This window comes from Antechinus flavipes, chromosome 4 (assembly GCF_016432865.1).
Source record: "Antechinus flavipes isolate AdamAnt ecotype Samford, QLD, Australia chromosome 4, AdamAnt_v2, whole genome shotgun sequence".
NCBI classification, from domain to species: domain Eukaryota; kingdom Metazoa; phylum Chordata; class Mammalia; order Dasyuromorphia; family Dasyuridae; genus Antechinus; species Antechinus flavipes.
Genome location: NC_067401.1, coordinates 337,050,569 through 337,065,705, shown reverse-complemented (window position 1 = coordinate 337,065,705; position 15,137 = coordinate 337,050,569). Strand labels below are relative to the sequence as shown.

The window sequence follows — 15,137 nt, the reverse complement described above, 5'->3', positions numbered from 1 at the left end:
CCAAGATCTCATTTCAACAATTAACTACTTTCTCTCAGGCCTCTTAAATTTTTCTTTCTATCTTAGATACTTCCAATACTCTTCTAGACCTGTTCAAATATCTAATATCCTAATGAAGCATCCCCTTGAAGATTCTACCATCTCTTCTAATAGTCTTGTTTTCCTTTTCTTTTCTTCATAGTTAGATTTGTAGGAAAGAAGATTAATTCTTGAAGCTTTTTTCATTTATCATCTTCTCTTTTCTCATTCCTTTACATCCCCAACACTTCTGAAAATGTTCACACAAAAGTTTACTTAAGATTTTCTTAATGACAAATTCAATGTTATTTTCTCAGTCCCCATCCTAACTCTGAAAGTAGATGTTCCTCAATGTCCTGTTTTTCTTTCTCTCCTAATGTTTCTGTACATTTCCTATACTGACACTCTCATTACCCTGACTGTGGCCATAATCTCCACAAATGATTCCTAAATCTCTTAATCCCAGTGCTGATCAAATATTTGATCTGAGACATATTTCCAATGGACTATAGGACATCTCCATCTGAACAGATTACCAACATCAAAGTGAACCTTTCTCTCCAAACCTGTTTCTTCATATTCTGGCTTCACCACCACTTTTATTACTGTTAAAACCATTCATCTTGTCTCCCATGTTTGAAATTTTGTGATTATACACTACTTTGCCATCTTTAACATTGCTAAAATATTCCATCACTTTCTAAGTTCTGTGGATTGCATGATCATTACATCTCTCTATCATTTCTCTCCTGTCTACTGTAATAACATCATGATCTATTTCTCATATATTTATTATATGTACTTATCATTCTCATATATTCATTATATACATACATTTACATAAACACTTCATATAATTGAATTATTTTGCAGCAGTCATAACCTTACTGCACTGCAAGCTCTATGAGTTCTTTGTAAACTTTTAAGCACTGTATAAATATTTTTATTGTTGTTTTATTGTTATTATTATTTGACAATTACTGCCTAAAAATGGAAAGGCAATAGTGCTCCTTATAACCTGGCCTAATCTAAGTGAGAATATTTACTTCATTCCAATTTTAAGGTTGTCTATAAGTAATATATAAAAGCAAGGAGAGCCCAAATATCTGAGCCAATCTTCCTAAAGTGAATTATATTTTGCTTGTAGAGAGGCAGTGATGTAATGAATAGACAGCTAATCTTACAACCAAGAAGACTTGGGTTCAATTTTAGCCTCTGATAATAAGGTTAACGAATGAGGGTAAATCATTTAAACACTTTAGGCACCTCTCTAAGGTTATAAGTTGCAGAGAAAATGTGAACCTGAGTGGGTTTTCTCATCTGGGAATCCTCATACCAATGAGATCACTTATAGCACCTATACCACAGTTTTAGTTCCTATCTCCTATTATGGCTATAAAGTTAAGTATGTTGATAGGAGAGAAAGAGGGAAAAAATAACAGGTAAAATTTGATTATGGCAGAGTAGTGCAGTTATTAGGTGTCTGGTTACATGGGTGAACTTCCCTGTATATCTATTTTTATCTTCTCATGTGTTTGCTTTATCCTTGGGGAAAGTCTTTATGTGTTCTATATGCTCCTTACTGTCTTAAGCAATGAAAACATTAAAGGGTTGGGCAATGATGATTTTTTTCATAAGTTGAGCTTTAAAAAATATGTTCTAAATTTTTCTCTATATTCTCTGACATGTTGGTGTCAGAAATTGTGGGACTCTGACAGATATCTATTATCTTGTACCTCCTCCAGCTCTTTTCATGGTGTCCTTCACAGAACATGTATTTAATGATTTTTGTAAAATTGAATTCTAACATTGAACTGCTCATATACATTGGTATTTATAGTTTGTTGCTCATATAGCACAGACATCAATTTTCATGTTTTAAAAATTTAGAGGAAAGAATCACAGTGATATTGATCTGGTCCAAAAGATTGATTCTGGTATACCAAATTACACCCTTGTTCAACACAAAGGTAAAACAAAAGCAGAGCCTTATAAATGGAAAAGAAGCAATAAGATTAGAAGTTAGCTTATAAGAAGCCATAAAATATACCCAATCAGTTTAGTATTCTCAATCTGCAATTTAAAAACCCTTTTTCCCCCCAATTTATTATTATGATTACCAGATAAGTGTTTATTTCCCCAAAATGACAATAAACAAAAGATAATCAAAAGAATACTTTTCTACCCTTAACTTTTGTTCTGTGAAAAAAATATAAAAAAGGAAAAAATCTTTACATTGATTTGTTTTAGCTTGAAAACAAGCTAAATGACATTTTCTGAGACAATGAATACATGTTCATGCACATCAAAGAACAAAGTTAGATTTTCATACTCTCCATAAACACCTTACCTTGCTAGGGAATGGTCCGTGGTCATCCAAATAAGTGGAATTACCTAGGGAAAAAAGGAAAGTTGGAAATGAGAGAAGAATTGTTATTTACTTATAATAATTATACTAATTACATCAGTGATTGATATCCTAATCTAGTGCCTCACTGTGGAACTGAACTTAACCCAAATTCTCAAAGTTCTAAGAGATTTTATACTATAAATTATAATCAGAACTGCAAAGCTAGAAAGATATATGCCCATTTGGTCAATAAATAATTATTAAGGACCTACTATGTTCCAGAAGCCATGTTAAGTACCAGACAGACTATTTGTCTGTTGTCCTTTGCCTAGTAATGGATTTATTACCTGCTGAGGACCAGCATGCTAGATCAGTTAATTACAAGAAAGTTGACCATCAATGGACAATTTTTTTGGTTATTATAGCAATAATTCATAATTATAAAACTGCTCTATTGGTTATATAGAGATTTTGTCACGATGACCTTGTTAGAAAGTCAATGATTCCAGAAGAGGAAATTGAGGCTGAAAGAATTTGAAATTCCTTGTCCATAGCAAAATATGCATATACTTTAATATTGTTAATTAAAAGAAAACTACTAGTTTAAAGTAATTTATTTTTAGTAAAAAATGTAAAATGAATTAATTAACAGCTACATTCATCAGAAAGAATTTTGGTTCACATTATATTACTTGACTTATAGTTTTAATGGCTTATAAATATGTTACATATAAAAAGCAGAGTTTATGTTAAACTCCTATAGTATAGATGTTAGACCATGAACAATGAATTGCAATATTAGGTTAGAAGCCTTTTAAAGAAGAAACCAAAAGAAATTTCATTAGCAGATTTCCTATTGTTTAAGGTCACCTTTCCTTTCACATCAATTCCTTTCAAATCACCACCATTTCTCCCCATCAGTTAAGGAATTGATGAATTCACTCCTTTGTCCCTGAAATTTTCTCTCTTCATTACAGAGAAAAGTTCTGTTTGCTTTCACTCTGAGAAGTTGTTCTCATAATTTGGAGTTATTACTTATTATTGCAAAAGACTAGATTATTCCAGAATATTATTAGTCATTTGTGACAGTGCTCTAAAGTGAAAATATCACTTAGAAATATATTTTATGTGAAATTTCCTAGCTTAATTAGTGCTTTAAAGAAGGGGTTATAATTGTGACTAAGGTTATTTATAGCTTTAAATCTATGATTCTGGGCACTACAAATTTGATGTAGTAAGATGTGAACTGAAGCAAGTAGACTCAATGCATTTCAAAGCTCAGAGAAACATTATGGAAAAGTACTGTTTCTGGAGGTAAAAAATCTATGTGTAAATCCCACTTCTGACAGCAGGTCACCAAATCTTTCTGCTTTTCAGTTTCCTTTTCTATAAAATGAGCAGATTAGACTAAATGATGAGATCCTTTCCTGTTCTGGAGCTATGACCCTGTAATTTAGTTCAACCCTGAGCTTTGTATACAAGAGGAAGCTGAGGCTTAGAGTGAGAAGGTGATTTTCTGACAGTCATACACTGCTACTCAGAGTAAGGGCTAGAAGACAGAGAGCTATTGATTATATAATACTGCCTTTTTATAAGGAATGCTATATATTTATGATCTAAGTTTACCAATGATTTGAAGATGGAAACTAATCTAAGTACATCTCAAAGCTATAAACACTAATGATGTAATATGATATAATATAATACAGTATGGTATAATAGAACACTACATAAAATAATCTAATGTAAAGTAATATTGAACATGTAAATGAATGTGCAGAGAAGACAATTGAGGAATAAGAAGCAATTACTCAATCCTCGGTAGGAGTCAGCTTTTGCCAGAAGAGGAAAAAGGAGAGGAAAAAGGCTTCTTTCTTTGTATTAAGAAGTTGGAATACAAAGAAAGAAGCTTCATTAGTTCAGTTTTATTTAGGAGAGGGAAGGTAGACAAACATTAGTAACAAGGATTTCAGGTCCTTTTTTGTTTTATACTTATTCATTACCTTGTCTAATCACTTTCACTTTTTATTTGGATACAAATACAAATACAAATATTTCCATTTCCTTATCAATCTAACAAAGTCTTGTAAGATTTAAGGTTGCAAAAGGCTTTAGCAATTATCTAAACTCATTCACTGGTTTTAGGAAAACTGAGATCACAAGTGTTGAAATGGATTGCTCATAGACATAGTGAACTGAAATTCAAATCTAAGAATTGAAAACTCAGATTCCATACTTTTTCTACTATCCCACATTCTCTTGAGTGAAAGATGAAATTTTATTTGTTTTTTTCCTATTATATAACACTCCTTTTTTTTTTAAATAAGGGATGTTATATATTTATAATCTGAGTTTACAGATGATTTGAAGATGGAAGCTAAACTAAGTACATCTGAATCTATGATCTCAGAATAGAAGAGGAAGGGGGCAAGCTTCTATTAAGAGACTACTATGTACCAAAAAGGGTGATTTTTTTATCTAAATAGAAATTTAGATTTGCTTTGATATCTTTACCTTGGGGCAGCTAAGTGGCATCATAATGCATGGAGTGTCAGGCTTGTAGTCAGGGAGATTTGTCTTCCTGAGTTCAAATATGGCCTCAGTCATTTTCCAGCTATGTGACTCTGGGCAAGTCACTTAATCCTGTTTACCTCAGTTCCTTCATCTGTAAAATGAGCTAGAAAATGAAATGGCAAAACCAGTCCAGTATCTTCCAAGAAAAACCCAACTGGGGTCATAAAGAGTCAGACACAACTGAAAAATGACTGAAATTATTAATCCATGTAATCTTCACAACTGTGGGAAGTAGGTGCTATCATTGGGCATCATTTTACAGATGAAGAAACTGGGATAGGTAGTGGTTACATGACTTGCTTGTAATTACACACTTACTATGTGTTTGATACTGGATTTCTGCAAAGTCTTCCCGACCCCAGGCCCAGCATGATATCCATTGTGCCATCTAACTGAGATCTCCCAGTGAGAAAACTTTTTATCAATGCACCTGAGCACATTTTCTGAAATTTATCATATTAGAGAATTGCCTTTAGCATTGAGTAGTTAATTAGTCTACAAAGGATTAAAGCTGCTATTAAGATACTCCAACCTGATTCTAAAGTCAACTCTTCATTCACAGTGCCAGATTACTTCTCTCTTTTAAAAATAGAATGGTTTTAAAGGAATTTAGTACCAATGCCTTAAAGGAACACTGAGGTGGTATAGTGAATGGAGCACCAGGCCTACAGTCAGGAAGATTTTTCTTCCTCTATGTGACCCTTGAAAAATCATCTAATCCTCTTTGCCTCAGTTTCCTCATTTGTCAAATGTGCTAGAAAAGGAAATGGCAAACCACTTTAGTATCCTTTCTAAGAAAACTCTAAATGAGTTAAAAGGACTAAAAGGACTGAAGAACAATGACTTAAAAAGGTTATCTATAAGGTTAGTGTTTCATGCTAATTGCACCAACAATAGTGCCTTACAAGTTGGTTCTAAGGGCCCAATGTCATTGTTTGAGTGCCCTTGTCTTCCCTGACTCATGACTGCCCAGGGTGTTTCACAAGATTGAAAGCTGTCTAGTACTGTGCCACATGGAAAACAATTAACAAAGGGAGCTTTCAGTTCATTCAAGAGAGTTCAGAAGGTCCTTAGACAAGTCATGTCTTTTTATTTTCAGAAAATACACAGATTACAGGAGCTCTGACAGAGAGAGAATGCTCAAAAAAACCTCAGCAATTCTTTCTGCCAAAAGAACAGGGCAGAACATAGATCATCTGTCATGACATCATCTTATATGCTGTACTTAACCGACCTAGTAGGGGAATCACAGAAATATCTAGAAACAATCACTTAGTCATAAACATCTTAAACATTTTTGGATCATGGATCTTTTTGGCACTCTGGTGAAGCCTATGGACTCCCTATTCATAAAGTTTTTGAATACATGAAATAAATAATGGGATTACAAAGAAAACCAAATTATATTGAAATAAAATTAACAGCATATTAAAAAATGATTCATAGTCCCAGATTCAGGCCCTCTGCTCTGACCCAATCCACCCATTTTATATTTGAGAAAATAAACCTATAAAGGGGAAATTGCTTGAGACAAAATCTTTTATTACTCTGCTAAGCTTCACCAAAAATATGTAGATTGTCAATGAACCACATGAACCACATATGTTTCCAAAAAATCCGTGATTTCACCCATGTGGCCATCACTACACACAACTCATCTTCCATGTGTATGACCCTCTGCTAAAGTCTAGAGAAACCAGAGATTTACTGGTTTTCCTCTGGTACAGTGGAACAGTACCAAAAAGGAGTATTTCTTGAGCCAGGAAGCCATCTACTTTGTGGGCCATGTGGAGTAAGGAGAGGTGACTTCCAGCTTTTTTTTTTAAAGACTGTCACTTAAAGCACTCTTTTTCTATGATAGAAAGATTATAATCTCCATGAGCACACATCACAACGCTGAGATATAGTGTTAGCTATTATTACTCCCATTTTGCAGCTAGTGTCTGAAGGTGCATTTGAACTCAGGTACTTGTGATTATGCCACCTATTTGCATGGCTGACAAAGGGAGAAACCAAAAGGACACTACCCCAGAACAACCAAATTAAATCTTCTTTTATGATTATTATGAATACAAAATTCAAGCCATTGTCAAAAGTTCAAATGATGGATGATGCTGGTTTGAGTCATACAAAATAAGCTAGTTAAGAGATTCTAATACTTTAGTTATAGTTATATGGCATGGCATGAGTCAAGTAACTTCTCTGAATATCAGTTTCCTCATTTGTTAAAGGGAATAATAATTATAGCACATTCTTTATTGGATTGCTATTAGAATCAAAGGAATAATGTATGTAAATTGTGGTGTAAATGTTGCCTGTTATCATTTTATGAAAATAAATCCTCCTTTCTGATTAAAAAAAAGTGAAACAAAAGATCTCATCTTAATTATGCCCTGACTCCATCAGAATGACTCATGTGTGCTCTACCAATGAATGAGCTAGTTTAATAAAAATTCTAAAGAATTTCAAGAGAACTGGAAGTACATTAAATCTGTCCCCTCAGTGCAATCTCCAAGGAAATGATGAAAAGAAGGGGAGAGGCTAGTTCACTAGTCTATCTCATTTATGGCTTTATTGGAATTTTACTAAGTGATCATCTCTTGATTCTTGGGGGTTTTGCAGAAAATGGGATAGTTCTTTCCCCTTAAATCCATATCTTTTATCCAGAAGCTCTAGGTTTCCTAGCCTTTTTTCTTAAGAATAATTTTCAGACGTCACCATGCAAAGAGTATATGAAGACTTGGGGAACTTTAATCCACTCAATTCTATTTGATTCTCCAATATTTTACAAATATTAAGAGTAAAAAAGTGACCTCTGCTCATCATCTTACTATTTTCTTTTTAACTAATCATAGTGCCTGTATAAAAAAGGTGAAATCACTTTTCAGATTGAAAAAAGAATCAACAAATAGGTTTTCTGCATATTCTTTGTGCACATACAAAAAAAAAAAAAGGAATGAAAACTTTCTGGACAATCTCCCAGCCTAAGACACACTGATCTCACTCAGTATTAGAATTCTTTTTCAGGTTGTATAGGAATGAAGGAAGGAAGCAAGGGACAGAGAGAGGAAGGAAAAAACCAAGCCTTTAATGAAAGTTATTGTTTGTTAGATATAGGCAGGAATCGAACAAAGTCTGACCACCCTCCAACCTCCCACAAAATGGAGGCTCCAGAAGGCTCACCAATGGAAGAAAAGGAAAGAGACTTGAGAAAAGATATTCTCATGAAGAGAGATTAAGCAAAATTTCTAATTGTGGTGAGGATTCCTCCTATGAAGACAAGAAAGGGTACCAGTCTTATTATTACACAATATGCTAAAAAAAAAAAAAACCCTGATGATATAAATATTTGAGTCAAAGTGGGGAGCTAAATAGGTAAAGAAACAGATTGCTAACTAATGTGATAAGGAAAAGTATGACTTTTAAAAAACAAAAAAAGATCATTTTCATATATTCTAGACCAAAATATGTCCCTCTACTGTAAGAGGAAACTTGGAAAAGAGATCTGAAAAAATTAAGTTTAATTCACGGAAATGCCACTAATGGGTCAGTTTTATATAGACAATAATCTCATCTGGCAGCTTCCCTCAACTCTTTGATATGCTGTAGTCTTCAGAACTCAAAGGACTGAATAAGAAGAGGAGAATTAATGATTGCATATTATAATTACTATTATTTCTATTTCTTTTAAAATGATATCTAAAGATGCATATATTTTCCCTCAAAAACTTGGACTGATTTAGCAAAATGGTCCACATTGGACCATGAAGAATTATTTGTTTTTGTTTTTGTAGTCTAACAGGATTACAAAGGAATTTACTTTTGTTTGAATCAGTCCCTAAAGAATAAAAATACTCAAAACTTAATTTCCCTTATGAAGAATATAAAATATATTATCAAAGAATTTGCTTCCATAGTAAGCAGACTTTTCTTAAATATTCATACTAATTACAATCCCTTTTTAAAAAATTAGATGATTCAATAACTCTAAAAACATAATTACAAATAATTGGCATTGTTTGTTTATCTGAGATCATAGCTAGCCTCCCTCCCGATTTCCAGTCTTGCACCACCAATTATCTACCAGATATTTCATGGTCCACAGATACTTCCTACAATTTAACATTTTAAATACAGAACTCATTATATTTCCTCCTCAAACCCATCTCTCTTCTAAACTTTTCTTTTTTCTGTGGAGGATACCATTATTTCTTCAGAGGCTCAAATTGAGAGATCCAGAATTAACCTTGACTGTTCTCTCCTTCAGTTTACATACACAACCAATTGCCACATCTTATAAAATTTCTAATTCTACAAGTCTTGGGTCCATTACTTTCTCACTGCTCAAAAGTCACTCTGTTAGTTTTTAGGTCTTCATTAACTTTAATCTGGACTAATTGCAATTGCCTTCTTTTTAATCCATAATTTATAGCTGCTAAAGTGATTTTCTTTAATAAAAAAGCTGACCACATCACTCTTTTACTCAGCAAAGTAGAATGTTTCACTGATTCCCAAGGATTTAAGTTTAAACCCATCTTTCCTGCCTCATTATGTATTACTCTACTTCCCTTTCTCTACATTCCAGACAAACTGGAATTCCTATTGTTCTTTATACAAAATACACAAAATACTCCATCTTCTTCCTGTATGTCTTTGCTTTGGTCCAAAATTGGAATGTGTTTGCTCCTTAGTATATAGAATTAATTGTTTCCTTTAGGAATCAATTCTGGTGCCTATAAGAAGGCTTTCCTGATCTCCCTACCTTCTCCTACCTACCCTGCCCTATCCACCAAGATGAGTATGTCTTCCCTCCCAACTACCTTATATTAATTTTGCTTACATTTTTCATAAAATTGTCATCTTTGATAGAATGTAAACACTATTAGGAAAAGATTATTTCATTATTGTTTGTATATCCTTGGAAAACTGTACATAATAAATGCCTTTTGATTGAATGACATATTAAAATATTTTATACCATCTAATTATATTAGGAAATCATTCTTTTCTAAAATGCCCATAAGAAAGTATGTTGATCATTTTTCTCAAATCAGTGCCTATGCTAAGGCATAATTTCAACATTGTATACACTGGGAATCATAGGATTGTATTGTCCTTGCCAAAAATATTATGCTCTTTTCCCACTTTCTAGAACTATGGGTTGCTTTTTTCTAAGCGGCAACATTGCTCACACACTAGCTTTTCTTAACAATGAGGAGTTTATGTGCCATAATGAAATGTCTTTAAAAATACCCATTCATTGTAATTAATGCAGCCAAAAAAATGGGTATTAAGATAAAATTGTCTGTGAAACCTTACTTTATTTTCTTTATTTTCTTTTTTCTTTATTTTTTTTAAATTTTTTTATTTTAAAAATTTTTTTTCTTTATTTTCAAGAAGATAATTATTCTCTAATAAGTTAAAATAATGAACCTTTGCTATCTTGCCAATTCAAAAATATAGTACAAAATTTCAATGTTTACTAATAAATTAAAAAGCAAAAATATTAAACGTTAAAAATCATCCCTATTCAGAAAAATTCCTAAAAAAAAAAAGAGTAACTAGACAATAAACATAAATTACTCAACCCAGAATCAATTATAATTTTGATAAAGACTTTCTCCTGTGTTTTTTGAGGTTGCAAATTATATAATATAATTTGTGCTATACCATTCATTTTCCATTAAGATCATCTAAATATATATTTTCAAGTATGAATAAGAAGTATAAACTTACTTCAATATTGGAAAGGACTTTAAAGATCACCAAGTCCAATTCCGTCATTTCAGTAATAAAGAAATAGAGGTTCAGATGACTTGTCATAGTTACATAGTCAATTAATTAGGTGAGGGATTCAACCAGAGTGAATTTTTGAGCTAACTGATGCTTATTCTTTTATGTGCCAAAACTTTTATATTTTCTTTTAACTATTTTTGAGGAGAATACATTATAGAATGTATTGATTGCACATCTTTAAAATTCAATTCAAAGGCCACCTTTTCCATTAAGGCCAGCCCACTCAAAGGAACTTTCCTTGGCAGATGACATTTTGTCATATCTTTCCCTCTACACAGACTCATCTCATTTCATACTAATTTGTGCATATATAGACAATCCTCTCTTTTATTAGTAATTCTAATTACTAATTAGTATCTTGTTTCTAACCTCATGGACCCCCACATTTCTAGCACCATTTGCTTCATATGTTGTTCAGTGAATATTAAAGTAAAATTGCCCTGACTTTCTAAACACTGGAGTTTAAGAATGTGTAGAAGGCTCAAAGTAAGTTTTTATGAATACCAGTAACTGTATTGGAATGTGAACCCTCAGGGACTTTTGAGAAATACATGGGGACCATTTCTTAGGTGAAACAGTCCCACTTTGCCTTGCTTTTACAATTCTTCAGTCTCTTTGCTGTTACTTCTGTGTGTGACAGTTACCCTTATCCAAATTAAAATCAGAGATTCTCAAGGTAAAAAAGCAAAAAGGATTTATTATGATCTCAGAAGAAGGAGTAACTCCCAATAGACAAGATATTGTCAATATAGGAGTGCAAAGCATAAACTGCAAACACAGGATTATACAGATCCTAACCCGGAAGCTCCCACCCCCTTCTGATCTTTTCTCCCATTGGCTGGGACAGCCCAGGTTTACATCCTAAAGTGGAAATCTACCCAGAGAGTTAAATTTATCCAGAGACAAAAAATACTAGTCAATGACACAATCTTTACCATATTAGGAACTTAATGTTACTTGTGGCAAAAAGAACAGGAGGGAGATATGTGTTTAAGATAAGTGAACACCTAAGACTTTTGGCTATAGCACAAATAACAAGTTAAAATTAGGATATAGGTCGAGGCCACATTCTTATGAGAGATCTTCATTCAATTAATTCTGTTCATTTCTTAATACTGTTAACTATTAAGAGAAAATCACAATGGAATCCCATCAGATTTTATAATTTTGTGACTCTCTGAAATTAGTACATAACAAAAATAGTCAACAAATTCTGATTCTATGGTCTCATTAAAGGTTGTTTTTTTTTTTAAAAATACGAACAATCAATCAACAAGCATTTAAGTGCCAATTATATAAAATGTAAAGCAAAACTTTTAAAAAGTAGTAATTACTATAGAATTGGTCCAGGATTTTTTATGGGATGTATTGTATAAACTAAGATAATAATGTGTCAAAGAGAGAAAGAGGTGTTGTAACAGTGCTATCAGACTTTTTATTTCATCCTGTTTGATTTTTACAGTTATCCAAAGGGAATTTTCTAGCCCTTCTTTCCCCTCAAGGCAATTTTAACACCGTTTGTCCAGCTGTTACTGGTTTTTAAAAAGGCCATTCTTATCAGCTGTCAAGCCAGTGCTTACTTTTATTCAACTAGTTCAAAACCAGTGAAGTTGTCTTTAATGGAATAATTTTTATTATTTTCCAGTTGCAAAGAAATAGATCTGTAGAAAATTATCAGCAAAAAAATTTTCAATACAGTGTGAGACAGGTAAAATTTAAGCGAGGACAGGGTGGTGGAAAGGAAAGAAGGAAAGAAGGAAATAAGTATTTATTAAGCACTTCCTGTTTATTGGAGAAGGAATGACAAACAATTCTGGTATCTTTACTAAGAAAACTCTAAACGGGGTCAAAATATGTGGGATGCAGCTGAAATGATCAAATCATAGCAATAAACACTTATTATGTACCAGGAACTGTGCTAAGAGCTTTACAAATATTATCTCATTTTATTCTCATGATAACTTGAAAAAGATGAAAAAAATTATTCCCATTTTACAGATGAAGAAAGTAAATCCCTCAGAATTTACTGAGGACAGAAATTAAGTGGCTGGTCTAGGGGCACCTAGTTAGTAAGTGCCTTAGTAGGATTTGAATATAGTCTTCTTGAATCTAGGTCTGTGTGTGTGTGTGCTCTGTCCAAAGGAATATAAATTTTGGTCGCTTATACTTTGCAAGATATCTTGGAGTTTAGGGATTAGATTTTTTTCCTTTGCTATTTATTCTATCACTTTTTAAAAATTGGGACAAGTAACTCATCTCATGTAGTTTTTCATTTAGGATTTTTTGAAATATAGCTCTGAAAACTAGGCTTTGATAAAGGCCATTGTGATTCAAATGGAACAATTTAACTTTAAACCCAAGTCACTATTTTTTACTGATTGACCAATAATAGGTTCCAGACCAAGTTTATTGTTTGTGTTTGATGACTCAGAATGTAAATAATAACTGTTATCTTTTCAAGCCAGAAACTCTAAAGGTCTTCCTCTCCCAGACTGATTCTTTTGGAAACTGGGACAATTTTTGTCTTAATTCTTATCCAGCCTTTTGTTATGAAATGGACTTGCCTTAGACTGAAGCAAGACTGAGATTTTAGCTTAACAAGGGTCAAAATCTCCTACTGTATCCGGTGCCATCATCAGTCATCCAGATCTATGTCTTGCCACCAGACTCTGATGATTCTGGAAGAGAGAGTGAGGTTGATGACTTTGTACAACTCTCCCTCACTTAAATCCACTTCACTTGCAAATCAAGACATCATCCTCCTGATGTTACTGGTCCTCTGAGAAAGAAGGAACAACAATAGCAACAACAATCTTCACTCCAGGATCAATTGTTTTTCTACTAGCCTCTTAGTAGTAGGGAGTCACCATCAGGAATACATTTTAGTCTAAAAGTAAGCAGTCCTAGGTTCTAGCCCTAGGCTGCTCACCTAGCTGTGGCATATAGAATAATCACAATCCCTTAGAACCTATTTCATTATTTGTAAAATGGTGATATCTCCTCTAACTTACATAGTTATGGTAAGAATATAATGAGATAAAGGATATGAAAAATGTAAAAACTACAAAGTGCAAACAAAAGTATTTTTAGCTATTTTAAAATAAAAAATAATGAATTTTTTTAGAACAAACATGTAAAGATTTCTACATGCAAATATGTTTATTCTTTGAAGTAGTTTCCTCAAGGGAAATATATTTACTCTAATGATGGTGCCAATGCTCACAGCATTCATGAAATGCCTCCTTGGAAAATGCTTTCACAGACTATTTATGAGACACATAATTCAATTCATTGTTCTTCTTATTTTTTTGCTTAGGTAATTGGGGTTAAGTGACTTGCCCAGGGTCATACAACTAGGAAGTGTTAAGTGTCTGAGGCTAGGTCCTCCATCTATTGTGCCATCTAGCTGTCCCTAATTCAATTCATTCTTAACAAATATTTATTAAGTATTTCCTATGTCCCAAGCACTTGGCTAGATGAAAAATTATTATTCCTGCCATTAGAGAGCTTATAATTTAAGAGAAGAGATGTGAAATGTATGCAAAAAAGTGTGACACAGAGTAAAACTATAATGAGGCAAAGAAGAGATCCAAAGAAAGGGATAAAGGAAAATGATTTTAAAAAGATCACTTTTAGCTGGGAGAGGTATATCAAAAAGTACTGTATGGAGAAGATGATGTCTGAGCATCACCTTCTTTTTTAAGGTTTTAAAAGAAGGGAGGAATTTTAAGAGACCGAGATATGGTGAAAACAACTACTCTCTGAAAAAAAAGTAGGTATATACATGTGAATTATTATAATTTTTTCCATTACTTTCTTAAATCTAGATAATCAATAAAACACCAAATCAACCCCTGATTTTTAGTGTTAGTCTATTTCTGAAGTATAACTACTCACTCAGAAAATTTAGCAACCAGCTCTAGCTAGTTCCAGCTGACCTTGAGCAAGAGTATGTATTAGGCATTAATATGATTTCCATGAATACTGAAGAGTAAGAAAAGTCAGGAAGATATTTGAGAAGAACTAATGGTTCAATTTGACTATTATTAATAATATTGAATAGTTATGTTTAATCATCATTATCATATTTATGTGGTACTTAAAGTTTATAAAATTCTTCACAAACCTTCTCTCATTTGATCCTTACAACTCTGGGAAGTAGGACTAGAGAATATATGAAGGGGAATAATGTATAAAAGGACTGGAACAATAGGAATTTGTGCCAAATGAAAAGATTCCTACTTGATTATTAGTGGTAATAGGGAGTCAGTAGAGTTCATTGAGTTGGGTAATGACATGATCAGATCTGAGTTCTAGGAAAATCAATTGGACAACTATGTAGAGGACACAATGAAGAGGAGAGAGATTTGAGAACAGGAGGTTTATTCAGATATTGCAA

General features: G+C 32.8%; 1 protein-coding gene across 1 annotated transcript in view; it reads right to left on the bottom strand.

The window, feature by feature from the left end:
• Positions 1–15,137, bottom strand: part of UST (uronyl 2-sulfotransferase) — a 387,714-nt gene that overhangs the window by 231,752 nt on the left and 140,825 nt on the right. The window contains exon 2 of the mRNA XM_051997919.1: positions 2,369–2,412. Within this exon, the coding sequence (XP_051853879.1) occupies positions 2,369–2,412 (44 nt within the window). The remainder of the gene's footprint in view (positions 1–2,368; positions 2,413–15,137) is intronic.